The sequence below is a fragment of the Oncorhynchus masou genome, chromosome 19, assembly GCF_036934945.1.
Source record: "Oncorhynchus masou masou isolate Uvic2021 chromosome 19, UVic_Omas_1.1, whole genome shotgun sequence".
NCBI classification, from domain to species: Eukaryota; Metazoa; Chordata; class Actinopteri; order Salmoniformes; family Salmonidae; genus Oncorhynchus; species Oncorhynchus masou.
Genome location: NC_088230.1, coordinates 19,363,711 through 19,389,577, shown reverse-complemented (window position 1 = coordinate 19,389,577; position 25,867 = coordinate 19,363,711). Strand labels below are relative to the sequence as shown.

The 25,867-nt window shown below is 43.4% G+C and overlaps 1 protein-coding gene across 2 annotated transcripts in view; it reads left to right on the top strand.

Annotated features, from left to right (window-relative positions):
- The first annotated feature begins 2,807 nt into the window (after positions 1-2,807).
- Positions 2,808-25,867, top strand: part of LOC135505950 (EH domain-containing protein 3) — a 46,299-nt gene continuing 23,239 nt past the window's right edge. Inside the window, exons 1-4 of one of the 2 annotated variants that reach the window (XM_064925230.1) lie at positions 2,808-2,975; positions 3,396-3,593; positions 15,063-15,239; positions 18,255-18,352. In XM_064925230.1, coding sequence (XP_064781302.1) covers positions 2,974-2,975; positions 3,396-3,593; positions 15,063-15,239; positions 18,255-18,352 — 475 coding nt within the window. In that variant the 5' untranslated portion in view covers positions 2,808-2,973. Of the gene's footprint in view, positions 3,594-15,062; positions 15,240-18,254; positions 18,353-25,867 lie in introns of both variants that reach the window. The other variant, XM_064925229.1, reaches the window with a different exon arrangement.

Here is a 25,867-nt window from a genome sequence, read left to right as displayed (position 1 = left end):
ACACTTGATGCCGTCCAGTTTGAACAAAATCAGAGGTTGGCGGGGTACCTATAATATCCGAATTGGTTTAGCACCACCTACCGTGGAAATCATAATGTACAAGGATTTGTAGTATATTCTACCTGCAATGCTTATATCAATAGAACTTGATTCCACCCAATTTAACGGATATAGTCTTTAATTAATTATGTAGCCTAGAGCAGCTCCAGTTTTTTGTGTTTTTCCAGAGTTAGCCTATTATAATACTGGTGATAACACAGGTGAGATGAGGTGTGGTTACAGAAGACTAATAGAATATAATATAATAGAAAATAGAATCGATCTTTATCGACAATTCAGTGGGTTTGGGCATAGGCTAGGACCTACTTCTTTAGTCTTCAGATACATGCATTCGCCACTCTGCATTTTAAACTTGTACATATTATACTGTACTTTTGATATTGTCTAATCACACTAAGATTTACTTCTAGAGGGAACTTCTAGACTTAAAAAATAAAACGCTAATGGATCACAAAAGTATTGTCTTGTTACACCATCTAGTTACACCATCTAGTGGTAGTCAGTCCTCGAATAATCCATAAACCATTATATAAACTAGTGTAGGCCTAAATGTAGTCCAGCAGGTGTCATACTGGTATGTAAAATAGTCAGTAAAGAGAAGGATAGACACTGAGTTTACAAACATTGGGTCACCTTCCTAATATTGAGTTTCTCCCCCTTTTGCCATCAGAACAGCTTCAATTCATCGAGGCATGGATTCTACAAGGTGTCGAAAGTGTTCCACAGGGATGCTGACCCATGTTGACTCCTACGCTTCCCACAGTTGTGTTAAGTTGGCTAGTTATGCCTTGTGAGGTGGACCATTTTTGATACACAGGGGAAACTGTTGAACGTGAAAATCCCAGCAGCATTGCTGTTATTTACACACACAAACTACCATACCCTGTTCAAAGGCATTTAATATTTTATCTTGTCCATTCACCATCTGAAGTGGAAAAGGTGGAAAGTTTTAAGTTCCTCAGCGTACACATCATGGACAAACTGAAATGGTCCACCCACACAGACAGCTTGGTGAAGAAGGCGCAACAGCGCCTTTTCAACCTCAGGAAGCTGAAGAAATTTGGCTTGTCACCAAAAACACTCACAAACTTTTACATATGCAATCGAGAGCATCCTGTCGGGCTGTATCACCGCCTGGTACGGCAACTGCTCCGATCCACAACCGCAAGGGCAAACTACCTGCCCTCCAGGACACCTATAGCACCCGATGTCAAAGGAAGGTCAAAAAGATCATCAAGGACAACAACCACTGCCTGTTCACCCCACAATCATCCAGAAGGCCAGGCATCAAAGCTGCGACTGAGAGACTGAAAAACAGCTTCTATCTCAAGGCCATCAGACTGTTAAACAGCCATCACTAACATAGTGGCTGCTGCCAACATACAGACTCAAATCTCTTGCAACGTTAATACATTTTATAAATGGAGGTATCACTAGTCACTTTAAATAACGCCACTTTAACAATGTCTACATATCCTACATTACTCATCTCGTATGTATATATTGTATTCTATACCATCTACTGCATCTTGACTATGCTGCACGGTCATCGCTCATCCATATCACATATGAACATATTTTTATTCATCCCTTTACATTTGTGTGTATAAGGTAGTCGTTGTGAATTTGTTAGAATTCTTGTTAGATATTACTGCACTGTCGGAACGAGAAGCACAAGCCTTTCGCTACACTCGCATTATCATCTGCTAACCATATGTATGTTTGTTTTGATTTGAATGGCACACATACACAATCCAATTGTCTCAGGGCTCAACATTCCTTCTATAACCTGTCTCCTTCCCTTCATCGACACTGATTGAATTGGATTTAACAAGTGACATCAACAATGGATCATAGCTTTCACCTGTCAGTCTATGTCATGGAAAGAGCAGGTGTTCCTAATCTTTTGTACACTCAGTGTATGTCCTACTATGGCGCTGGCCTTCTACCCCCTCTCTCTAAATTTGGACAAAGCTACGACTTTTGACATCACTGTAGGCTACATTCTCCACTGTAGACCTACCATACACTTGAGACAAATTGTTGTGTCCTTTCTTCAATTTGTACTTCCGTCATACCCTCCATCATTTGTGGACTGTATCACCAGTACACCTTTTGTAGCACTTTTGTGAACATTTTATTAAAATATTGTTTTAAGTTTTTTATAAAAAAAATATATAAATACATCAAATGACATAAGCAATATAATGTATGCGTATGTAACGGATGTGAAACGCTAGCTTAGTTAGCGATGGTGCGCGCTAAATCGTGTTTCAATCGGTGACGTCACTTGCTCTCAGACCTTGAAGTAGTACTTCCCCTTGCTCTCCAAGGGCCGCGGCTTTTGTGGAGCGATGGGTAAACGATGCTTCGTGGGTGACTGTTGTTGTTGTGTGCAGAGGGTCCCTGGTTCGCGCCCGGGTATGGGCGAGGGGACGTTCTAAATTTATACTGTTTACACGTAGGCATATGAAAATGTTGACATAGTACTTTTCTATTTTTCTTGGTAATGTACGATGCAGCTGATGACTGAAACAATGTAGCGATTTCGATGTTGTAATTACGCCTTGCTGGTTACTCTGTATTACCGCTAGAGGAGCACCAACAATGAGATGGATAGATTCAACTTGTCCCTCATCCGCCAATATGGCGCTGCCATCACTGCCTTCAGTCGTTGTAATACTGGGAGTGGCTTTGCCAGGAGTTGGGCATATCCTTTCGGATCAGGTTTCGTTGTCAGACAGGCATTTAAATCTGCTGCAGTAACGAAGCCGGGGAAGCCAGTGACCGCACAACATTCTACGCAGCAGTAGGAATAGTGCTTTATTATAGCTATTTTGCTGTTTCTTCATTTACTCGAGAAAGGTCTATTATTTAGGACAATATTTTGAAGCTTCTCGCTTCAGTATTCAAATGTAAGACGAGATCACAATTTGACAGCTAAGCTTGATACGTGCATCATTTTTGGAATTCCTCTTCAGCTTGAATGAAAATCGTGCATTATAGCTGTGATATGAAAATATGCATGTAGAAATGATTTAGCATCGCTAGTATGTGTCTAGTTAATTAGCTGGCTTATAGCCGTCTGATTGCATCTGTGTCTCGTGTTTGGCTTGTAAGGACTTGAGGAACGAACGCTTCCATTGAAGGATGTGTCTGCATATAGTTTGATTGAAAGGAAAAACAAACCATCTACTAAATCAATGACAAAGAGATCCTCCGAATTATTTGAATAGAATACTAGAATAGAAATAGAAAAATAGAGATCTCTATAGAGTATAAGGTTGTCCATTATCGAATTGCATCATGTTCAGCTGGTTGGGTACCGATGACAGGAGGAAGAAGGATCCTGAGGTCTTTCAGACAGTCAGCGATGGCCTCAAGAAGCTCTACAAAACCAAATTGTTGCCATTGGAGGAACACTACAAATTCCACGAGTTCCACTCGCCCGCCTTAGAGGATGCCGACTTTGACAACAAACCCATGGTTCTCCTTGTGGGGCAGTATTCCACTGGAAAGACCAGCTTCATACGGTACGTCTGTGTTTGAAATGTCACTGGTAGGTGCTTTGCTTGCCGGTCAGTGGGCCAAAACACTAGTGAGTTATGGTCTGATATGCAAACAGAGGGTACATGAAATGCATGGCAGACACACTGCATATTCACAGTTTGATGCAAAAATGAGCTTTTATTGAACAACAAAAATGATCCAAGGGAGATAAATGTGTTAGTTTTTGGGTTGACTGGATGGTTGTCTGGGTTGCAGTTCAACCTTGGGCAGACACAGGTCAAATTTTGACACAGTACTCTGACTTGAGAAGAGGGATAACACATTCCAACAGACAAAAATTCTTTCATGGTTATATGGCATTCACCTGGTACTGTATAGATGAGTTTACAACAATATTTAAGTAGATTATGGGAATCTAGTGTTATCATATGTTATTATCATTGGTGTAAAGTACTTAAGAAAAAAGTACTATTTAAGTATTCTTTTTTTTTTGTATCTGCACTTTTCTTTAGTATTTTATATTTTTGACAACTTTTACTTCACTACATTCCTGAAGAAAAGAATGTACTTTCTACTCCTTACATTTTCCCTGACACCCAAAAGTACTTGTTACATTTTGAATGCTTAGCAGGGCATGAAAATTATCCAATGTTCAAGAGAACATCCCTAGTCATCCCTACTGCCTCTGATCTGGCGGACTCACGAAACACAAATGCTATGCTTGTAAATTATGTCTGAGTGTTGGAGTGTGCCCCTTGCTATCCGTAAATAAAGAAAACACTAGAAAATTGTGCCGTCTGGGTTGCTTAATGTAACGAATTTGAAATAATTAATGTTTACTTTGACTTTTGATACTATACTTACTTATTTAATATATACTATATTTTTGCAATTACATTTACTTTTGGTACTTAAGTATATAAACCAAATAAAAAAACAAATACTTTTAGACATTTACTCAAGTAGTATTTTACTGGGTGACTTTCACTTTTTCTTGAGTCATTTTCTATTAAGGTACTTTAACTGAAGTATGAAAATTGTGTGCTTTTCCCACCACTTGTTATTATATGGTTATAGATATCATCCCATAATTCTCATTTTATGATTACATGTTACTCTTCTCCAGCCTCTCCAACCTAATGTGTGTTTGTATATGGGAGGGGTTGGGAAAATGATCAGAGGACACATTTCCATCTCATATGGACTAACGCTTCGAAACACACCGACGGCGTCGTTGCGCAAAACAGTACGCAGCATCATCTGGATATGTGTGCAACAAAGTTCAACATTCACCTTCTGCTACCATTTCTGTCAAGCTGTCAAAGCATACAGTTTGACGCATGCGTTCTATAAATCCAACTTATGCACCACACCGAATGCATTGAAACTGCCTTTGCAACACAATGCTGCAAGGCAAACGCAGCGTTTCATTGGAAATGGACATAATTCTGGTGTACCAAAATGCAATGCTACTGTCGGTGTGTTCAAAATACACTACATCAAAATACACTATACACTTAATTTGTGGACACCTGCTCGTTGAACATCTCATTCCAAAATCATGGGCATTAATATGGAGTTGGTCCCCCATTAGCTTCTATAACAGCCTCCTCTCTTCTGAGAAGGATTTCCACTAGATGATGGAATATTGCTGCAGGTACTTGCTTCCATTCAGCCACAAGAGCATTAGTGAGGTCGGACACTAATGTTGGGAGATTAGGCCTGGCTCGCAGTCGGTTTTCCAATTCATCCAAAAGGTGTTCTATGGGGTTGAGGTCAGGGCTCTATGTAGGCCAGTCAAGTTATTTCACACCGATCTCGAAAAACGATTTCTGTATGGACCTCCCTTTGTGCACATCATTGTCATGCTGAAACAGGAAAGGGTCTTCCCCAAACTGTTGTCAAAATGTTGGAAGCACAGACTCTTCTAGAATTTCATTGTATGCTGTAACGTTAAGATTTCCCTTCACTGGAATTAAGGGGCCTAGCCCAAATCATGTAAAACAGCCCCAGACCATTATTCTTCTTCCACCAAACATTACAGTTGGCACTATGCATTGGGGCAGGTAGCGTTTCTCTTGGAATCTGCCAAACCCAGATTAATCCGTCGGACTGCCAGATGGTGAAGCGTGATTCATCACCCCCAGAGAACGCATTTCCACTGCTCCAGAGTCAGATGGCAGTGAGTTTTACACCACTCCAGCCGACACTTGGAATTGTGCATGGTGATCTTAGGCTTGTATGCAGCTGCTCGGCCATGGAAACCCATTTCATGTTGCTCCCAGTGAATAGTTCTTGAGCTAACTGCTTCCAGAGACAATTTGGAACTCGGTAGTGAGTGTTGCGACTTAGGACATATGATTTTTACCCGCTACCCACTTCAGCACTCGTGGTCCCATCCTGTGAGCTCGTGTGGCTGAGCCGCTGATGCTCCTAGACATTTCCACTTCACAATACAGCACTTACAGTTGATTGAGGCAGCTCTAGCAGGACATACATTTCGCAAACTGACTTGTTGGAAAGGTGGCATCCTATGACACATTAAAAGCTCTTCAGTAAGGCCATTCTACTGCCAATGTTTGTCTATGGAGATTGCATGGCTGTGTGCTCGATTTTATACACCTGTCAGCAACGGGTGTGGCTGAAATAGCCTAATCCACTAATTTTAAGTGGTGTCCACATAATTGTGGTATATATATAGTGTATATATTCTCTTATCTTACACTAATTAGCTGCATCAATTTTCCCTTGTAGTCACAGCCCAAACACAGGAATGTCAGCTACTCCAAGGACTTGTCTGCAAACTTGTCCATGACCATCAAACAGATCATGTTTCCATGCTAAATTCCAACATTTCCCTATGGACTGCTTAATGGTATTCTGACCATCCCACTTAGTGCTCATCAAAGGAATACAAGGGCAGATGCAAAAACATTGGACCTAAAAGCAAGTGTTATGGTCTCTTTGAGCCTATGACAAAGCACACTTTGTTTTGAAGATGGGAGACTAGAATTAAATCAAGCTTCCATGCAGTGAAGGTCACTCATTTGATCTAATAACGGTCACCATGACTGCCAGCCAAACATGCCAAATATAGGACAAACACCTTAACTGAACTATGAATTAAATAACATTTTTACCCCCAGAGTAACAACATGGGAACTCTATGCATGTCTAGACTTTAACCACTGAACATTTTTCTTTCCTAACATGCAACAATTTCAAACACTTTACTGTTACAGTCCATGTAAGGAAATCAGTCAATTGAAATAAATTCATTAGGCCCAAATCTATGGATTTCACATATGCATCTGTTGGTCACAGATACCCAGAGCATGGGTCATAAAATCAGTCAGTATCTGGTGTGACCACCATTTGCCTCATGCAGCGTGACACATATCCTTTGCATAGAGTTGATCAGGCTGTTGACTGTGGCCTGTGTAATGTTGTCCCACTCCTCTTCAATGGCTGTGCGAAGTTGCTGGATATTGTCGGGAACTGGAACATGCTGTCGTACATATCGATCCAGAGCATCCCAAACATAATCAAGGGTGACATCAAATCAAATCAAAATCAAATCAAATGTATTTATATAGCCCTTCGTACATCAGCTGATATCTCAAAGTGCTGTACAGAAACCCAGCCTAAAACCCCAAACAGCAAGCAATGCAGGTGTAGAAGCACGGTGGCTCGAAAAACTCCCTAGAAAGGCCAAAACCTAGGAAGAAACCTAGAGAGGAACCAGGCTATGTGGGGTGGCCAGTCCTCTTCTGGCTGTGCCGGGTGGAGATTATAACAGAACATGACCAAGATGTTCAAATGTTCATAAATGACCAGCATGGTCGAATAATAATAAGGCAGAACAGTTGAAACTGGAGCAGCAGCACGGCCAGGTGGACTGGGGACAGCAAGGAGTCATCATGTCAGGTATTCCTGGGGCATGGTCCTAGGGCTCAGGTCCTCCGAGAGAGAGAAAGAGAGAGAGAGAGAGAGAAGGAGAAAATTAGAGAACGCACACTTAGATTCACACAGGACACCGAATTGGACAGAAGAAGTACTCCAGATATAACAAACTGACCCTAGCCCCCCGACACATAAACTACTGCAGCGTAAATACTGGAGGCTGAGACAGGAGGGGTTAGGAGACACTGTGGCCCCATCCGAGGACACCCCCGGACAGGGCCAAACAGGAAGGATATAACCTCACCCACTTTACCAAAGCACAGCCCCCACACCACTAGAGGGATATCTTCAACCACCAACTTACCATCCTGAGACAAGGCAGAGTATAGCCCACAAAGATCTCCACCATGGCACAACCCAAGGGGGGCTCCAACCCAGACAGGATGACCACATCGGTGAATCAACCCACTCAGGTGACGCACCCCTTCCAGGGACGGCATGAGAGAGCCCCAGTAAGCCAGTGACTCAGCCCCTGTAATAGGGTTAGAGGCAGAGAATCCCAGTGGAAAGAGGGGAACCGGCCAGGCAGAGACAGCAAGGGCGGTTCGTTGCCTTTCCGTTCACCTTCCCACTCCTGGGCCAGTCTATACTCAATCATATGACCCACTGAAGAGATGAGTCTTCAGTAAAGACTTAAAGGTTGAGACCGAGTTTGCGTCTCTGACATGGGTAGGCAGACCGTTCCATAAAAATGGGGCTCTATAGGAGAAAGCCCTGCCTCCAGCTGTTTGCTTAGAAATTCTAAGGACAATTAGGAGGCCTGCGTCTTGTGACCGTAGCGTACGTGTAGGTATGTATGGCAGGACCAAATCAGAGAGATAGGTAGGAGCAAGCAGTAAAACCTTGAAATCAGCCCTTGCTTTGGCAGGAAGCCAGTGTAGGGAGGCTAGCGCTGGAGTAATATGATCAATTTTTTTTGACATGTCTGATAAGTATGCAGGCCATGGAAGAACTCTGACATTTTCAGCTTCCAGAAATTGTGTACCTATCCTTACGACATGGGGCCGCGCATTATCATGCTGGAACATGAGGTGATGGCGGATGAATGGCACGACAACAGGGCTCAGGATCTTGTCACGTTATCTTCGTGCATTCAAATTGTCAATGATAAAATGCAATTGTGTTCGTTGTCTGTTGCTTATGGTTGCCCATACCATAACCCCACCGGCACTGTGTTCACGATGTTTACATCAGCAAACCACTTGTCCATTCGAAGCCGTTCACACTGTCTGCCATCTGTCTGGTACAGTTGAAACCGTGCACACTTCTCCAGCGTGTCAGTGGCCATCAAAGCTGAGCATTTGCCCACTAAAGTCAGTTACGATCCCAAACTGTAGTCAGGTCAAGACCCTGATGAGGACGACGAGCACGCAGATGGCAGGTTGTGCAGGAATCATCTGTCTGGGTGGCTGGTCACAGATGATCCCGCAGGTGAAGAAGCCAGATGTGGAGGTTCTGGGCTGATGTGTTTATACGTGGTCACCGGTTGTGAGGCCGGTTGGACGTACTGCCAAATTCTCAGAAATTATGTTGGAGGTGGCTTAGAGAAATGAACATTAAATTATTTGTTAACAGCTCTGGTGGATATTCCTACAGTCAGCATGCTAAATGCACGCTCCCTCAAAACAAAAATATGTTGCATTTTGTTGTGTGTCCCCAGCACAAAGTTCACATGTGTAATGATCATACTACACCTGTCATGTGGATGGATTATCTTGGCAAAGGAGAAATGCTCGCTAACAGGGATGTAAACAAATTTGTGCACGAATTTTGAGAGAAATAGGCTTTGTGTGTATGGAACATTTCTGGGATCCTTTGTTTCAGCTTATGAAACATGGAACCAACATTTTACATGTTGCGTTTATATTTTTGTTCAGTGTATAATTAACTAAAATCAGATATATGTGCTGTATGGGCATATGAAAGGCAGAAAGTAGTTGAACCTCTTCTGTGTGTTGAGATGTGTAGCCTAGTAACCTTTTCCTGCTCTCTACTTGTATCATTGCCTTTGTGACGTGTTTCCACATCAAACTTTACCAGTGAGACTAAGTGCATCCCTCTTGCCATGCAGTAATGCCAGTGCATGCTAGTATTTCTCCTGCCATCCTAAGACCAATGGTGAGATGCAGTCTTCTGGTGTCACTGATAAACCCTGCTGTCTCCAACCCTTCAATCCGTTCCGTTATTGCTATAGCAACTTATAGTCACTAATAGTTTCCAGAGCGACTAGTCCAGGAGTTATAGAGAGGCAAGTGCGAGACATCAGTCTAGAATCATGTAGAGAATGCCCCTGGCCACGGAAAGCACTTACTGTGTAGGATCAGGTTGTAAGGTCTGAAAAGCTTTGGGGCACTTCCTAAATGAGCTATTAGCTTTAGGTTGTAGTACTTATTTGCAATCAAGTAATCATATTGCGGTTATGTAATTGAATAGCAGGAGATGAGTAGAGCTTTGTTCTCATGCTTTTGCATATGTGGGTGACAATGACAGCTGGTTGTGGGTTTGTTGGTAGGGTTCTGTCTCATTCTGGCAAAATGAGTGATCTTAATTAGGCAGTCCTTTGAAATCCACAGTGAAACTAAAACAAATCAAAATCAAATCGAAAGTTATTTGTCACATGACCCATCGAATACAACAGGTGTTGACCTTATAGTGAAATGCTGTAAGTGTTAGTTAAGTAAAAAACATTTTTTTTGAGTAATTAAACAACAGCAGTAAAATAACAATAGCGATGCTACAGTATATACAGGGGGTACCGGTATAGAGTCAATGGGCGGGGGCACCGAGGTGATAGTCAAGGTAATTTAGGTAATGTGTACATGGAAGTAGAGTTAAAGTGACCATGAATAGATAATAAACAGAGAGTAGCAGCAGTGTAAAAGAGGGGTCTGGGTAGCCCTTTGATTAGCTGTTTAGGAGTCTCATGGCTTGGGGGTAGAAGCTGTTAAGAAGCCTTTTGGGCTTAGACTTGGTGCTCCGGTACTGCTTGCCGTGCGGTAGCAGAGAGAACAGTCTATGACTAGGGTGGCTAGAGTCTTTGACAATTTTTAGGCCCTTCCTCTGACTCCGCCTGGTATGAAGGTCCTGGATTGGCAGGAAGCTTGGCCCCAGTAAAGTACTTGGCTTTACACACTACCCTCTGTAGTGCCTGCGGTCGGAGGGCGAGCAGTTGCCACACCAGGCAGTGATGCATCCAGTCAGGATGCTCTCGATGGTGCAGCTGTAGAACCTTAGGACCCATGCCAAATCTTTTCAGTCGTCTGAGGGGGACCATGATAGTTTGTTGGTGATGTGGACACCAAGGAACTTGAAGCACTCAACCTGCTCCACTATAGCCCCGTCGATGAGAATGGGGGCGTGCTCGGTCCTCCTTTTCCTGAAGTCCACAATCATCTCCTGTTGTCTTGATCACGTTGAGGGAGAGGATGTTGTCCTGGCACTACATGACCAGGTCTCTGATCTCCTCCCTATAGGCTGTCTCATCGTTGTCAATGATCATGCCTACCACTGTTGTGTCATCCGCAAACTTGATGATGGTGTTGGAGTTGTGCCTGGCCATGCAGTCATGAGTGAACAGGGAGTACAGGGCGGGACTGAGCACGCACCCCTGAGGGGCGCCTGTGTTGAGGTTCAGCATGGCGGATGTGTTGTTACCTACCCTTACGAGTATCGTGCTGAACACTGAGCTGTAGTCAATGAATATAATTCTCACATAGGTGTTCCTTTTGTCCAGGTGGGAAAGGGCAGTGTTGAGTGCAATAGAGATTGCATTATCTGTGCATCTGTTGCGGCAGTATGCAAATTGGAGTGGGTCTAGGGTTTCTGGGATAATGGTGTTGATGTGAGCCATAACCAGCCTTTTAAAGCACTTCATGGCTACTGACATGAGTGCAATGGGTCAGTAGTCATTTAGGAAGGTTACCTTAGTGTTCTTGGGCACAGGGACTATGGTGGTCTGCTTGAAACATATTGGTATTACAGACTCAGTCGGGGACAGGTTAAAAATGTCAGTGAAGACACTTTCCAGTTGGTCAACGCATGCTCTGAGTACACGTCCTGGTAATCCGTCTGGCCCTGCGGCCTTGTGAATGTTGGCCTGTTCAAAGGTCTTACTCACACAGTCGTCCGGAACAGCTGATGCGCTCATGCATGTTTCAGTGTTACTTGCCTCGTGTTTCAGTGTTACTTGCCACAGCTCGAGGCTGTGCTTCCCTTTGTAGTCTGTAATAGTTTGCAAGCCCTGCCACATCCAACGAGCATTGGAGGCGTTGTAGTATGATTCAATCTTAGTCCTGTATTGACGCTTTGCCTGTTTTGATGGTTTGTCGGAGGGCATAGTGGGATTTCTTATAAGCTTATTAAAGCTTACCCTTTAGCTCTGTGCGATGTTTCCTGTAATCCATGGCTTCTGGTTGAGGTATGTACGTACGGTCACTGTGGGGACGACGTCATCAATGCACTTATTGATGAAGCTAGTGACCGATGTGGTGTACTCCTCATTGCCATCGGAAGAATCATATTCCAGTCTATTCTAGTAAAACAGTCCTGTAGCTGAGCATCTGCTTCATCTGACCACTTTTTTTATTGACCGAGTTGATTGGGCTTCCTGCTTTAGTTTTTGTTTGTAAGCAGATATCAGGAGGATATAATTATGGTCAGATTTGCCAAATGGAGGGCGAGGGAGAGCTTTGTACGTGTCTCTGTGTGTGGAGTAAAGTTAGTCTAGAGTTTTTGTCCCTCTGGTTGCACATTTAACATGCTGGTATAAATGAGGTAGAATAGATTTAAGTTTCCCCGCATTCAAGTCCCCGGCCACTAGGAGCGCCACCTATGGATGAGCATTTTCCTGTTTGTTTATGGCCATATACAGCTCATTGAGTGATGTCTTAGTGCCAGCATCGGTTTGTGGTGGTAAATAGACAGCTACGAAGAATATAGATGAAAATCCTCTTGGTAAATAGCGTGGTCTACAGCTTATCATGAGATACACCAGCTGTTGTTTACAAATAAACATAGACCACCTCTTACCAGACGCCACTGTTTTATCCTGCTGATAAAGCATAAACCCACCAGCTGTTTATAATGTCCCGTTGGTAGGATATACACGTGATTGTAGTTTGTCTATTTTTATTCTATTGATTGTACATTTGCTAATAGGACCGATGGTAAAGGGAGATTACACACTCACCATCGGATCCTTACAAGGCAGCCAGACCTTCGTCCCTGATATCTCTGTCTCTTTCCCCTACGAATGACAGGGATGAGGGCCTTGTCGGATGTCTGAAGTAAATTCTTCCCATTCCTCGGTAAAGAAAAAGTATTCCTCTAGTACGGGGTGAGGTAATTGCTGTCCTGGTATCTAGAAGCTCTTTTCAGTCATAAGACACAGTGGCAGAAACATTATGTACAAAATAAGTTACAAATAACGCGAAACAACACACAATATCACAATTGTTTAGGGGATCGTAAAACAGCAGCCATCTCCTCTGGCACTATTATAACATTCTGTAACCAGACGTGGTCGTGGTCCCTTGGTACAGACAGAGAGAGAAATCCCTGAAATGTCTCTCTGGTTGCGATTGTACCAGGCTTACGCTGAATTCCAGGTATACCAATCCCTGGACAAAAATCTTTCTCATCTCTGGAAGCTTTTAATATAATTATACTGATTTTTTTTGTTGCTTGTGCACTCTATAGTTTACTTTGCTAAATCATATTTTGAAGCATCATAAAGCACTGACAAATCATTTATGCTGAATCCCGGCCATATATGTTAGTTTCAAAAGTTGGAAATGTTTGAATATTTAATCAGCTACGGTTCAGCACTGACCAAGTGAGGTGATGGCTTTGTGTTGGTTTCCTATTCTGCCTCTGACGGTTATGGTTCAGTCCATTGTCAAGAGTTTCCAGAGCTAGCCTCTCTAATGGCTTGGGGATAGAGGAAACTGAGAGGTGGACTGGGCTAGTGTGGCTACTCTCCATTTCTCTGTGGTTTGTGCCCTACGTGAGGCCACTGTCCTGCAGGATGGGGCCATAGGCAGCGTCTTTAGTTTCCTGTGCTGTGGTGCATTATTCATAGAGGATGTGCCTATGTGGCAGCAGCAAGCAGCAGCGGCTGCAGTAGGAAAAGTGGCAGTGAAAGAGCTAGGCCCGTGTGTGTGTGTGTGTGTGTGTGTGTGTGTGTGTGTGTGTGTGTGCTGACTCCTCAGTCCTAAGTGTTATGAAAGCATACAGGCTTAGCTCTTTCCTCTCTAGTCTGTTTCCAAACACACACGCGTGCACACACACATACACACTTGAACGCACACACACACTTGCACACACACAAGGTCAGTCATTAACGTTGCCATCATGATGGACATAACACAGTCCCTCTGCCTCCCTTCATCTCACCGAAGCCTCAGTGGCAGAGCTGTGGGAAGTAGGCTTGGGCGGTATACCGTTTATACTGCACACCGAGGTATTTCGAAATAACGACGGTATGATTTTAAATGCCATAAATAACAATAACAATAATAATATTTTTTTTTAAATGCGGGGGGTTGGGGGCACCCACGTCTCACGGGGGCTGCGGGGGTGCATGCTACGCCACTCCTTATAACTATAAGTTAAGAATAACTGGAACAATTCTAAGACGTGTCAAATAAAGGATATGCAGCTCAGGGCTCCAGCTATTCATTTGGTTTGTTGACTATCTAGTGAAGGAGCTAGATGTCAAGACCAAGCTTCTTGGTGATAGTAGAGACATTTAATCCCCACTTGGATCAAAGTCCTTGTTGCCTAAATTATTTTGTGGGTCAAAAATGTATATACTTTTTTTTGGGGGGGGGGGTATAGCGCCCCTTGTGTGCACTTCCGGTAATACCGTATACCCCGGTATGGTACAGAAACAGTATGATGGTATGGAAATCTACATACCGCTCAACCCTAGTGGGAAGGATAAACATCTGGGTCTGGACAGTAAGACAATATATTCTGGCTTGTGTCAGTGCTCCTCACATCTATCATTGCAATGGCACTGTATTATGGAGTTGAACAGTGTATACAGAGAAACTGTACTAGCCAGCACTGTTGACCCCTATGACACGGTGTGTGTAGAGTGGATACATAGAGTATCAGCTGGTTGACCTCACATCTGTTAGTGCTTTAAGTGTTGAAGGTGGTTTAAAATGACAATTTATTGCCTTGAGTAATGAATCACCAGAGAAATCAAGTATTTACGATTCAATGCATTTGTAGGATTCTGCACATTCTATAGAATTATACTAAATCTTTACAATATTACACACAAATCTCTATTTAGAAGAGATTTGACATCTGTGATATCAATTCAGACTCATTCAAGTGTAAACTCTTGGACCGTGACCCTATAATTCAACATGGCTAATATTTTATTTTAAAAGATGCATTAGTACAGGTTTGTCATGTAAAGGGCAGGTGTATAGGGGCTGTAAAGTAACAGGTCAACTAAGATAGTGGACAATAAAGAAAAGCATAACCAGAGATCCATGTCTCCTATTACTTCCCAGATACCTGTTGGAGCAGGATTTCCCTGGAATGCGGATCGGGCCAGAGCCCACCACAGACTCCTTCATTGCAGTGATGCATGGAGACACGGAGGGGCTGATCCCTGGCAATGCCCTGGTGGTCGACCCCAAGAAACCCTTCAGGAAGCTCAACGCCTTCGGAAACGCATTTCTCAACAGGTGAGACTATAACAGTCCACATGTAGTGTTTTTTATTCATCTTTATCAGTGGTTCCCTTTTTATAGTCCTGTACAACTTCAAACATTCAACCTCCAGCTGCGTACAACCCTCTAGCACCAGGGTCAGCGAACTCTCAAATGTTGTTTGTGGCCATCTTTGTAAGCCTGCCACACACACACTAAACAATATGTTTATTAAACATAAGAATGAGTGGGAGTTTTTGTCACAACCCGGCTCGTAGGAAGTGACAAAGAGCTCTTATAGGACCAGGGCACAAATAATAATATAATAATAAATATTTTTGCTCTTTATTTGACCATCTTATTTGTTAATCGAAAATTGTGAATAACTCACCACAGGTTAATGACAAGGGTGTGCTTGAAAGGATGCACATAACTCTGCAATGTTGGGTTGTATTGGAAAGAGTCTGTCTTAAATCATTTTCCACACACAGTCTGTGCCTGTATTTAGTTTTCATGCTAGTGAGGGCCGAGAATCCACTCTCACATAGGTACGTGGTTGCAAAGGGCATCAGTGTCTTAACAGCGCGATATGCCAAGGCAGGATACTCTGAGCACAGCCCAATCCAGAAATCTGGCAGTGGCTTCTGATTAAATTCAATTTTCACAGAACTGCTTGTTGCAATTTCAATGAGACTCTTGTTCAGATATCGGTAAGTGGACTGTAGGCAGGGCATGAAAGGGACAATGAATCCAGTTTGTGTCATCCGTTTCGGGAATGTACCTGCGTAATTGCACACCCAACTCACTCAGGTGCTTTGCTATATCACATTTGACGTTGTCCGTAAGCTTGAGTTCATTTGCCCACAAAAAAACATACAATGATGGAAAGACCTGTGTGTTGTCCTTGTTAATGCAGACAGAAATTAGCTCCAATTCTTAATCATAGCCTGAATTTTGTCCCGCACATTGAATATAGTTGCGGAGAGTCCCTGTAATCCTAGATTCAGATCATTCAGGCGAGAAAAAACATCTCCCAAATAGGCCAGTCGTGTGAGAAACTCATCATCATGCAAACGGTCAGACAAGTGAAAATCAGTTAAGACAACTTTAAGCTCATCTCTCAACTTAAAAAATAAATGTGTCCATACTTTGCCCCTTGATAACCAGCACACTTCTGTATGATGTAAAAGCATTACATGGTCGCTGCCCATATCATTGCATAGTGCAGAAAAGAGCGAGAGTTCAGGGTCCTTGCTTTAACATAGTAAACCATTTTCACTGTAGTGTTAAAAACATCTTTCAAGCTGTCAGGCATTCCCTTGGCAGCAAGAGCCTCTCGGTGGATGCTGTAGTGAACCCAAGTGACGTCTGGAGCAGCTGCTTGCACGAGCGTTACCACTCCATCTCCCTGTCATGGCTTTTGTGCCATCAGTACAGATACCAAAATGAGCAGCAGCTACATTTGGCTACATATGGACCGTTAGTGGATAGAGTATTGGTTCATGTAATTGGATGTTAGTTATTTGACTAGGCTCCCTGTATTTGACATTGTATTGTTTTTTCACTGAACACTAGATGGTTTAAGTTTATTTTTGGCAGTGAAACGAGGCTACTCAGGCAAGAAAAAAAACTCACCCAAATGTATGGCCCCGTTGGAAGTATAAATGGACCGTTTTTAAATGTGAATCACATTTTTATTTGGCTTACCCCGACGGTGTTGCGTGTATCCCAATTTGGGAATACCTGCTCTATATAGTTGGATGACTCATGTTTGTATACAGCAAATGAAAAGCACACTGTTACTGGTTGTTTTTAGATGCCTTATCAAAGATAGAATGGTGAATGTTCAGTAACTTATTAGCATTGAATATCAATACTGTGCATCAGTTTTTTGAGTTCCACATTCTAAAGGCCCCTGGGAGAATACGTTTTTCAAACTTGCTTTGAGCTCAAATGGCCAAAAGATTTCTCTGAAACTCTACTAGTTAGTCATGTGAGTGTTTCTCTGTGCTCCTGCTGAGTTTCCAATACGTTTCAGATTACAATTTAATTTGAAATTCCAATTTGTTTGAGAATACCCCCACGCTTTGATTTATGTAGGGAAGCAATGTAATTTGCTTAGCTTACTGATCCCAAAGTATTAAATATTTCTCAGTTGGCATGAAACTCACAGTCCTTGAGAGAAGGAAAGGGAGGGAGGCGGACTGAGTGCAGGAGGGAGAGTGAAAGTTTAAGTTTAGCCTGCCTCAACGGTAGCTGTGTTTACTATGTCACAGGATGATACCATGTCACACGACGATGTCATGCCACGAGGAGAGACCTGCTACACAAGCTCTACATTCCACCTCTGATTGAATTTCCCTCTGCTCACCGTCCAGGTGTTTCCCTTTTAGTGGCAGACCGTCAGTGGGTCTGTTAACCCTTATCATCTGATGTGCGCGTGTCATACATACCTCACACTTCGCTCTGGGTCAGGGCTCGCTGCTTATTGCCTTATTACCTATTAAGTGTTTCTTAAATATGCTATTCATACTTTGGATCACGAGAGGTTGAGGGAGCAATCAACGTAGGGCTTTACAATGTCAGCACAAGGCTGTGGTCTAATAGAGTGTGTCCTAAGGAAGATGATATGAACACATGGTTTGTGAGCGTTTCAGCGGGTGGCTCTGATGTTAAGTAGCAGAACAAATGTGTGGAGTAAGGTTTGTTAGGGTTCTTGGCTTATGGCCGCTCTTTGTCGTGCCACAGTAAGTATACAGAAATTTGCTTTGGCTCAGAAAACAGATAAACATGTGTATAATGCACGTGCCCTAAGCAGTGAAGACTCCAAGAGTAAAGGGTAGAGTTCAGCCCAACTATGTATCTAGCATTCTGATTTATTATCAGTTGTATTTCCGACATCAGTGTGAACAAGTTTCCATAGATAAGAAAAAGCCAATGTCACAGTTGGAACATGGTTGAATGTCAAACATTACCAGTTGCCTTTTTGAATCCTAAGACAAACTGTGTCCAAATCTAATTGTTTCTTAAATCTTGTCTTATGTCCTGTAGGTTTGTGTGTGCCCAGCTGCCCAACCCTGTTCTGGAGAGCATCAGTGTGATTGATACTCCTGGTATCCTGTCTGGAGAGAAGCAGAGGATCAGCAGAGGTACGGCTCTCAACCTCTCCACCCCTCTCTCAACCTCTCCACCCCTCTCTCAACCTCTCCACCATTCTCTCAACCTCTCCACCCCTCTCTCAACCTCTCCACCCCTCTCTCAACCTCTCCACCATTCTCTCAACCTCTCCAACCATCTCTTTACCACTCCACTCCACCCCTCTCTCAACCTCTCCAACCATCTCTTTACCTCTCCACCCCTCTCTCAACCTCTCCACCATTCTCTCAACCTCTCCAACCATCTCTTTACCACTCCACTCCACCCCTCTCTCAACCTCTCCAACCATCTCTTTACCTCTCCACCCCTCTCTCAACCTCTCCACCATTCTCTCAACCTCTCCAACCATCTCTTTACCACTCCACCCCTCTCTCAACCTCTCCACCCTTCTCTCAACCTCTCCACCCTTCTCTCAACCTCTCCACGCCTCTCTCAACCTCTCCACCCCTCTCTCAACCTCTCCACCCCTCTCTTTACCTCTCCACCCCTCTCTTTACCTCTCCACCCCTCTCTTTACCTCTCCACCCTTCTCTTTACCTCTCTACCCCTCTCTTTACCACTCCACCCCTCTCTTTACCACTCCACCCCTCTCTCAACCTCTCCACCCTTCTCTCAACCTCTCCACCCTTCTCTCAACATCTCCACGCCTCTCTGAACCTCTCCACCCCTCTCTCAACCTCGTCCTCCCTCTCTTTACCTCTCCACCCCTCTCTTTACCTCTCCACCCCTCTCTTTACCTCTCCACCCCTCTCTTTACCTCTCCACCCTTCTCTTTACCTCTCTACCCCTCTCTTTACCACTCCACCCCTCTCTTTACCACTCCACCCCTCTCTCAACCTCTCCACCCTTCTCTCAACCTCTCCACCCTTCTCTCAACATCTCCACGCCTCTCTCAACCTCTCCACCCCTCTCTTTACCTCTCCACCCCTCTCTTTACCTCTCCACCCCTCTCTTTACCTCTCCACCCTTCTCTTTACCTCTCTACCCCTCTCTTTACCTCTCCACCCCTATCTCTACCCCTCTTTCAACCTCTCCATCCCTTACAATCCCTCTACCCCTCTCTTCACCCCTCTCTCAACCCCTCTACCCCATACAACCTCCTCTCCTCTCTCCACCTGTGCTGCTGAACCCACTGAGACATTTGCATAGCCAGTTCTGGATCAAAACCTTCCGTGTGATTGTGTCTTCTACACTGAAACCACTTCTGGAATTACTCTTTTAGCATTTTCTGGGACATGTTTGACCTTTTAATTCCCAATATTTGTGGTGAAAATAGCAAGCAAACTTCAGATATCCTGCTTCTCTGTGACTGACCTTTTTTTTCATCTGACCCTTTGACCCTTTAAAACCACATACTGTTTGGGAAGTCAGGGAAACGTGTAGCTGTGGCATTGTTTAAATCTGCATTCAGTCATGATGTGTTGAAAGACACCAGAGATCAGCGTGAGATACTCTATGCAGCACCCCTATGTTTATAGGACTGTGTAACATGGTCCAGCAGCTCTTTCCACATGAATTCCAGTAAACAGTGAAGACCATTGTCTATTAGTCTCTGAGCACACTCTGCTTAATCCTAATAACAAATCTGTGTTTTATTTCAGTGACGACTCTCATAGGGGTTTCAAAGCTGCAAAGTATGTAAATACACCTTCATTTATGCCCTCTGGTATTCTGAATGCATCTGTGGCTCTGCGAATGGCAAAGGGGACAGGAGTACTGATCAATGTCACCATGATGTCACAGTGTTCCAGCCCTCCTATCAACAAGGACATCAATACTCTGCAGTAGACATATATGGTGCTTATCACTGAGCCTAGCAGGCCGCCATAGGCTGACCCCATAAACCCTCTGTGGAAGAAGCTGGCTAGAATGGATTGTCAACATTGTATGTACAAAGTGCATTCATTTTTCTTTTAGTGTGTGCCAATGTTTCCCTCACTCTTGTGTCTTTTCACTGATGATAGATGTCACAGTGAGAGATGCAAATAACATTCTTAGAATCCTCAGAGGTGATTGAACGGAAGTATGTCTTGGCACACGCGACACACCAATATTCTGGGAAAAAGGGTCTCTTTGTTCCTTGTCAGGGAGAGAAAAGAGAGAGTAACTCTGGCTTCCTGTGAACCAGTCCAGTCTCATTCCTCACCACAGGGTCAGGGTTACCTCCAGCTGATAGCAACCTGCTGAGAACTCCTACCCTACTGTACCTTAGCTCTCATCTCACCTTGCCGCTACACCTCTACTCTTCTACTGTACCTTAGTTATCATCTCATCTCACCTTACCACTACACCTCTACTCTTCTACTGTACCTTAGTTATCATCTCATCTCACCTTGCCGCTACACCTCTACTCTTATACTGTACCTTAGTTATCATCTCATCTCACCTTACCACTACACCTCTACTCTTCTACTGTACCTTAGTTATCATCTCATCTCACCTTACCACTACACCTCTACTCTTCTACTGTACCTTAGTTATCATCTCATCTCACCTTACCACTACACCTCTACTCTTCTACTGTACCTTAGTTATCATCTCATCTCACCTTACCACTACACCTCTACTCTTCTACTGTACCTTAGCTCTCATCTCACCTTGCCGCTACACCTCTACTCTTCTACTGTACCTTAGCTCTCATCTCACCTTACCACTACACCTCTACTCTTCTACTGTACCTTAGCTCTCATCTCACCTTGCCGCTACACCTCTACTCTTATACTGTACCTTAGTTATCATCTCATCTCACCTTACCACTACACCTCTACTCTTCTACTGTACCTTAGTTATCATCTCATCTCATCTCACCTTACAACTACACCTCTACTCTTCTACTGTACCTTAGCTCTCATCTCACCTTGCCGCTACACCTCTACTCTTATACTGTACCTTAGTTATCATCTCATCTCACCTTACCACTACACCTCTACTCTTATACTGTACCTTAGATCTCATCTCACCTTACCACGACACCTCTACTCTTCTACTGTACCTTAGTTATCATCTCATCTCACCTTACCACTACACCTCTACTCTTCTACTGTACCTTAGTTATCATCTCATCTCACCTTACCACTACACCTCTACTCTTATACTGTACCTTAGTTATCATCTCATCTCATCTCACCTTACCACTACACCTCTACTCTTCTACTGTACCTTAGTTATCATCTCACCTTACCGCCACACCTCTACTCTTCTACTGTACCTTAGTTATTATCTCATCTCACCTTACCACTACACCTCTACTCTTCTACTGTACCTTAGTTATCATCTCATCTCCCCTTACCACTACACCTCTACTCTTATACTGTACCTTAGTTATCATCTCATCTCACCTTACCACTACACCTCTACTCTTCTACTGTACCTTAGATCTCATCTCACCTTACCACGACACCTCTACTGTTATACTGTACCTTAGTTATCATCTCATCTCACCTTACCACTACACCTCTACTCTTATACTGTACCTTAGTTATCATCTCATCTCACCTTACCACGACACCTCTACTGTTATACTGTACCTTAGTTATCATCTCATCTCACCTTACCACTACACCTCTACTCTTCTACTGTACCTTAGTTATCATCTCACCTTACCGCCACACCTCTACTCTTCTACTGTACCTTAGTTATTATCTCATCTCACCTTACCACTACACCTCTACTCTTCTACTGTACCTTAGTTATCATCTCATCTCACCTTACCACTACACCTCTACTGTTATACTGTACCTTAGCTCTCATCTCACCTTGTCGCTACACCTCCACTCTTATACTGTACCTTAGTTATCATCTCATCTCACCTTACCACTACACCTCTACTCTTCTACTGTACCTTAGCTCTCATCTCACCTTGCCGCTACACCTCTACTCTTATACTGTACCTTAGTTATCATCTCATCTCACCTTACCACTACACCTCTACTCTTATACTGTACCTTAGTTATCATCTCACCTTACCACTACACCTCTACTCTTCTACTGTACCTTAGTTATCATCTCATCTCACCTTACCACTACACCTCTACTCTTCTACTGTACCTTAGTTATCATCTCATCTCACCTTACCACTACACCTCTACTCTTCTACTGTACCTTAGTTATCATCTCATCTCACCTTACCACTACACTGTACCTCTACTCTTCTACTGTACCTTAGTTATCATCCATCTCACCTTACCACTACACCTCTACTCTTCTACTGTACCTTAGTTATCATCTCATCTCACCTTACCACTACACCTCTACTCTTCTACTGTACCTTAGTTATCATCTCATCTCACCTTACCACTACACCTCTACTCTTCTACTGTACCTTAGTTATCATCTCATCTCACCTTACCACTACACCTCTACTCTTCTACTGTACCTTAGTTATCATCTCATCTCACCTTACCACTACACCTCTACTCTTCTACTGTACCTTAGTTATCATCTCATCTCACCTTACCACTACACCTCTACTCTTCTACTGTACCTTAGTTATCATCTCATCTCACCTTACCACTACACCTCTACTCTTCTACTGTACCTTAGTTATCATCTCATCTCACCTTACCACTACACCTCTACTCTTCTACTGTACCTTAGTTATCATCTCATCTCACCTTACCACTACACCTCTACTCTTCTACTGTACCTTAGATCTCATCTCATCTTACCACTACACCTCTACTCTTCTACTGTACCTTAGTTATCATCTCACCTTACCACTACACCTCTACTCGTCTACTGTACCTTAGTTATCATCTCATCTCACCTTATCACTACACCTCTACTCTTATACTGTACCTTAGTTATCATCTCATCTCATCTCACCTTACCACTACACCTCTACTCTTCTACTGTACCTTAGTTATCATCTCACCACCTCTACTCTTCTACCGCCACACCTCTACTCTTCTACTGTACCTTAGTTATTATCTCATCTCACCTTACCACTACACCTCTACTCTTCTACTGTACCTTAGTTATCATCTCATCTCACCTTACCACTACACCTCTACTCTTCTACTGTACCTTAGTTATCATCTCATCTCATCTCACCTTACCACTACACCTCTACTCTTCTACTGTACCTTAGATCTCACCTTACCGCTATACCTCTACTCTTCTACTGTACCTTAGTTCTCATCTCACCTTACCACTGCACCTCTACTCTTCTACTGTACCTTAGTTCTCATCTCACCTTACCACTGCACCTCTACTCTTCAACTGTACCTTAGATCTCATCTCATCTTACCACTACACCTCTACTCTTCTACTGTACCTTAGTTATCATCTCACCTTACCACTACACCTCTACTCGTCTACTGTACCTTAGTTATCATCTCATCTCATCTCACCTTATCACTACACCTCTACTCTTCTACTGTACCTTAGTTATCATCTCACCTTACCGCCACACCTCTACTCTTCTACTGTACCTTAGTTATCATCTCACCTTACCACTACACCTCTACTCTTATACTGTACCTTAGTTATCATCGCATCTCACCTTACCACTACACCTCTACTCTTCTACTGTACCTTAGTTATCATCTCACCTTACCGCTACACCTCTACTCTTCTACTGTACCTTAGTTATCATCTCATCTCATCTCACCTTACCACTACACCTCTACTCTTCTACTGTACCTTATTTATCATCGCATCTCACCTTACCACTACACCTCTACTCTTCTACTGTACCTTAGTTATCATCTCACCTTACCGCCACACCTCTACTCTTCTACTGTACCTTAGTTATCATCTCACCTTACCACTACACCTCTACTCTTATACTGTACCTTAGTTATCATCGCATCTCACCTTACCACTACACCTCTACTCTTCTACTGTACCTTAGTTATCATCTCACCTTACCGCTACACCTCTACTCTTCTACTGTACCTTAGTTATCATCTCATCTCACCTTACCACTACACCTCTACTCTTATACTGTACCTTAGTTTACATCTCATCTCACCTTACCACTACACCTCTACTCTTCTACTGTACCTTAGTTATCATCTCATCTCCCCTTACCACTACACCTCTACTCTTCTACTGTACCTTAGTTATCATCTCACCTTACCACTACACCTCTACTCTTCTACTGTACCTTAGTTATCATCTCACCTTACCGCTACACCTCTACTCTTATACTGTACCTTAGTTATCATCTCATCTCCCCTTACCACTACACCTCTACTCGTCTACTCTACCTTAGTTATCATCTCATCTCACCTTACCACTACACCTCTACTCTTATACTGTACCTTAGATCTACATTTACATTTACATTTAAGTCATTTAGCAGACGCTCTTATCCAGAGCGACTTACAAATTGGTGAATTCACCTTCTGACATCAGTGGAACAGCCACTTTACAATAGTGCATCTAAATCATTTAAGGGGGGGGGGGGGGAGAAGGATTGCTTTATCCTATCCTAGGTATTCCTTGAAGAGGTGGGGTTTCAGGTGTCTCCGGAAGGTGGTGATTGACTCCGCTGTCCTGGCGTCGTGAGGGAGTTTGTTCCACCATTGGGGGGCCAGAGCAGCAAACAGTTTTGACTGGGCTGAGCGGGAACTGTACTTCCTCAGTGGTAGGGAGGCGAGCAGGCCAGAGGTGGATGAACGCAGTGCCCTTGTTTGGGTGTAGGGCCTGATCAGAGCCTGGAGGTACTGCGGTGCCGTTCCCCTCACCTTACCGCTACACCTCTACTCTTCTACTGTACCTTAGTTCTCATCTCACCTTACCACTGCACCTCTACTCTTCTACTGTACCTTAGTTATCATCTCATCTCACCTTACCACTACACCTCTACTCTTCTACTGTACCTTAGTTATCATCTCATCTCATCTCACCTTACCACTACACCTCTACTCTTCTACTGTACCTTTATCATCTCATCATCTCTCTTCTATCTCATCCTTCACCACTACACCTCTACTCTTCTACTGTACCTTAGTTATCATCTCATCTCACCTTACCACTACACCTCTACTCTTCTACTGTACCTTAGTTATCATCTCATCTCATCTCACCTTACCACTACACCTCTACTCTTCTACTGTACCTTAGATCTCACCTTACCGCTACACCTCTACTCTTCTACTGTACCTTAGTTCTCATCTCACCTTACCACTGCACCTCTACTCTTCTACTGTACCTTAGTTCTCATCTCACCTTACCACTGCACCTCTACTCTTCTACTGTACCTTAGTTATCATCTCATCTCACCTTACCGCTACACCTCTAATCTTCTACTCTATTCTAGCATATCACACTGTGCTGTGCCTTTCTTCTCTTCTCTATGAACTGTCTGAGACCCATAAAACCTTACCTCACCATTGTATACTCTACTGAAGCCAAGTCTATAGGACATGTGGTGTGGCAGATAGATGTGTGCCTCTGTGTTTGCATCAGGCTTAACTCGGTTGTAATCTTCCCCTGAGATCAGCCAGCCAATCTCTGCGGGGGTCCGTGTCCTCCTGTTTGTTTTGTGCATGGTTAGTTAC